The 3,522-nt window shown below is 33.2% G+C and overlaps 1 protein-coding gene across 1 annotated transcript; it reads left to right on the forward strand.

Annotated features, from left to right (window-relative positions):
• The first annotated feature begins 359 nt into the window (after nt 1–359).
• On the forward strand, nt 360–1,560 carry LOC120213752 (blue copper protein 1b-like). Its single transcript, XM_039211812.1, has 2 exons — nt 360–525; nt 1,229–1,560. Exons 1-2 carry the CDS (start codon nt 360–362, stop codon nt 1,543–1,545), a joined length of 483 nt encoding a protein of 160 aa, XP_039067743.1. The 3' UTR covers nt 1,546–1,560.
• The last annotated feature ends 1,962 nt before the right edge of the window (nt 1,561–3,522 follow it).

A 3,522-nucleotide genomic window follows, 5' to 3' on the forward strand; every position in this document is an offset into this window, starting at 1 on the left:
TATTTATAACAAAAGAATTTCCCCTCCTCCTTATACACAACCAATGTGAGATTTTGCCAAAAAACCAACATATACATCATCTATTATTAATTCTATTAACATATCGTAATCATCTACATGCTCCATAGATAGTCTGATATATAATAATCTAATTGTCTCATTTTAAGTCGGCAATAGTCCTTGAATACAACATTTAGTTTATTTAAAAAATTACGCATAGTTTTTACTTTCAATATTGTACTCTTTAGAAGCCAGCAATTAGCTTCAACACTACAAATACTTACATCCACCTATGTCGTTTGACGAAGCCTTCCATACCCAGAAAACCAAAACATTAGAGCAACAAAAGCTTGAATTAAATGGTCGTTCATCGTTCACTGGTTATTTTCGCAATCGTCGCTTTGATGGCTCCAGTGATCTCGTCGGCAACGGAGTACGTAGTCGGAAGTGGCGATGGTTGGAATCTTGGAGTTAAGTACGATGAATGGGCTAAGGACAAGCAGTTCTTTGTTGGAGACACTCTCGGTACACTTTACCATCCCTAACATTTCTCTCTGGTATGGATCATATATCCCTATGAATTAAAAAGTTTATTTGTCTCTAAGTATATATTTTTACCATTTTACCTCGAAATTATTTTTTAGATATTATCGGATTTTTTTACGATGTTAAAAAATTAGGACAACATAAATAACATTTATAGTTTAGAGGATAAAACATTCTAAAAACAATAATTTAGGGACAAAATATTCCGAAAAAATAATATAGAGGATAAATGAGTTTTTAAGCCTTAATATATATATATATATATATATATATATATATATATCAATCTAAATATAAATATTTTGATTTTAATAGTTTGGGGTAAATACAAAATAGCGTCTAAAATATAAATAACTTAAAATATATTTACATCTAGTGATGGATTCACACATAATTAAGGTGGGTACATAATCACTTTGAAATCCGATTTTTTATTAATTATTTATTTTATTGATGGTATCTACCGTAAAGTTTATTTGTATTTATCCATATAAATTTTTATGTTTTAACATATGTACGCTCACTCTTAAAAGTATTTTTGGGTTCGTCACCATTTACGTGCATTATATATATATATGTATGTATATGCTTATAAATTCCGTTGTAATCCTAAATCTTATTTTTAGGTTATAAATTTAGTTTTGGATAGAAGACTCAATTTTATTTACTTTTGTTGTTGCAGTTTTCAAGTACAAGGCTGGATCTCACAATGTCTACAAAGTGACCGGAGATCAATTCAAAAGCTGCACTGTTCCATCAAACAATAGCTTAGGCTCATTCACCGGAAACGACACGATTAATTTGGCAACCGCCGGCACCAAATGGTACATCTGCGGCATCAAGGGCCATTGCGACGGTGGGATGAAGCTTAAGATCACGGTGCTCGACGCTGCCCCAGCTCCAGCTCCCAGCGCAGCTACGACATTATTCGCCAAAGCCACCGGTGTCCACGTCTTGTTAGGGGTGATTTTCGCCATTGCCGCTTTGATCACGGCCTAGTGAAGCTTTTTCACTCATGGAGAAAATAATTGAAGGCTTAGCATTTTAAAGAGTAAAACAGTTTTTAGGGGCTGGATTGGAGATTTTATTTACTGCTAGAACGTTTGAAATAATGAAGTGTTTTTCATTTATTTTTTACACAAAAACCAAATGATTTTTAATTAATTAATCTGTGTTAACCTTTATTACTTTTGGGGTGAATTTGTCACATTACAGTTAAATGATTATCCGGAAGTGGATTTTATCCGTTCCATATCTGATCCGGTTATTCGAAAAAATTTGGATATCCAATCCAAATTATTTAAAAATAAAAAATAGATCGGATATCTAAAATTTTGGATTGAATACCAAATCAAATAAATCAGATTGGATCTTTTTACACACCCTATAGGTCAGTAAGTTTAAACCATATTTAATGCATGGCATATCAACCGTATGTTATAGGTCTAGTATTTTAAAATTCATCCGCAGCGAATTTATCTATTAGCATAACGAAGTTCCATTCCTTCCTTTTTCATTATAGGCACCGTGCCTTTAGTCAATAGGTAATGTGCATATTGTACGCTATAGTGGTGCTCTTGTGTGAGTGGGTCGTGAGTTAAATAATGTTCGATTCGTGCTCATTAAAAAATTATATTACTCGATTCGACTCGACTCATTGCTCGTTAAGTTAATTAAGTAATATTCGACCGATAACCGCTCAAAACATCCCTCTAATGGTTGAAGGTTGAAGTAACTGAGTTGATATCTAATGATTGCTTTTATTTTTAATGTTACTACAATTATATGGCTTATTTTTCAAGTTATTAAACATCCCTTTATATAGGTTCTGTGAAAGAGCTCAGGCCCTTATTCACGACCATCTTCATACTGGTTTTGTGATGGCCATGTAGAACACAGGTTTACTGGTGAAGAAGTTGAGTTTTATTCACCATCTTTGCTAATCGAAAAGGTACATTAATGTTTAATCTAAGAGTCCTAGCTAAATTATTCTCATCTACAAAACAGGCTAAGTTAGTGATAAACTAGAACACTAATATTTATAGGATAAACATGCATATCATCGTTTCATGAATAATAAACATAAGCTCAATGATACACTTTCGAATAATGAATATGCAAATCTCGTTGTCACCGTCAATAATGCATATAGGAACAATCTAGTTTCCTTCATGCTAGACCAGATATAAAATTCAAACCCTTAGTTCCTCCGTTGTTGTCTTGGACACAGTCCGACCAAATCATTATCCCCTCGACACTAATTGGACCGAAATCCAAACAATATCCGTACAAGCGTTATGGATCTTATGGCACATCAATTGTATACCGAAATCAATAAGATAATCAGGAACAAAACTAGAAATATTATAACAGGGCTAAAATAATATTTTATTTTCTATAAATATAATATTTTAAATTGAAGGGTCTGATAAATTTTTTATTTTTATTTTTTATATTAATTAATAATTAAAAATATAATTGGTGGGGGAGAAGGGTTCTTGCCCGGAATAACAATAAGCACAATATGACAATAACATACCATAATCATATTTGAGCTCATAGCTCCAAAATACACAAACATGACCTCATAGGCTCGGTGTAGGTCCGAAGCAACACTTGGACATCATTTTCGTAACCATTTCTTTACGAAAATTCGAATTTAAAATAGAGAAAATCGCCTCAGTGACCAAAAAAAAGTTATAATATACGATTTTAACCAACTTTTTTTGGATTTGCCAAAATGACCAACAAAATCGCAACGCGATCCCCAGAATCGCAAATCAGTTTCCAAAATCGCAACGCGATTCTTGAAAATCGCAATGCGATAGTACAAATTCGCATTGCGATTTTCCAAAATCGCAACGCGAATATGAAAATCGCAACGCGAACACATAAATCGCAACGCGTATCCGTAAATCGCAACGTGTATCCGTAAATCGCAACGCGTATGGGTAAATCGCAATGCGTATCCGTATA

Source organism: Hibiscus syriacus, unplaced genomic scaffold (assembly GCF_006381635.1).
Source record: "Hibiscus syriacus cultivar Baekdansim isolate YM2019G1 unplaced genomic scaffold, ASM638163v2 tig00000738_pilon, whole genome shotgun sequence".
NCBI classification, from domain to species: Eukaryota; Viridiplantae; Streptophyta; class Magnoliopsida; order Malvales; family Malvaceae; genus Hibiscus; species Hibiscus syriacus.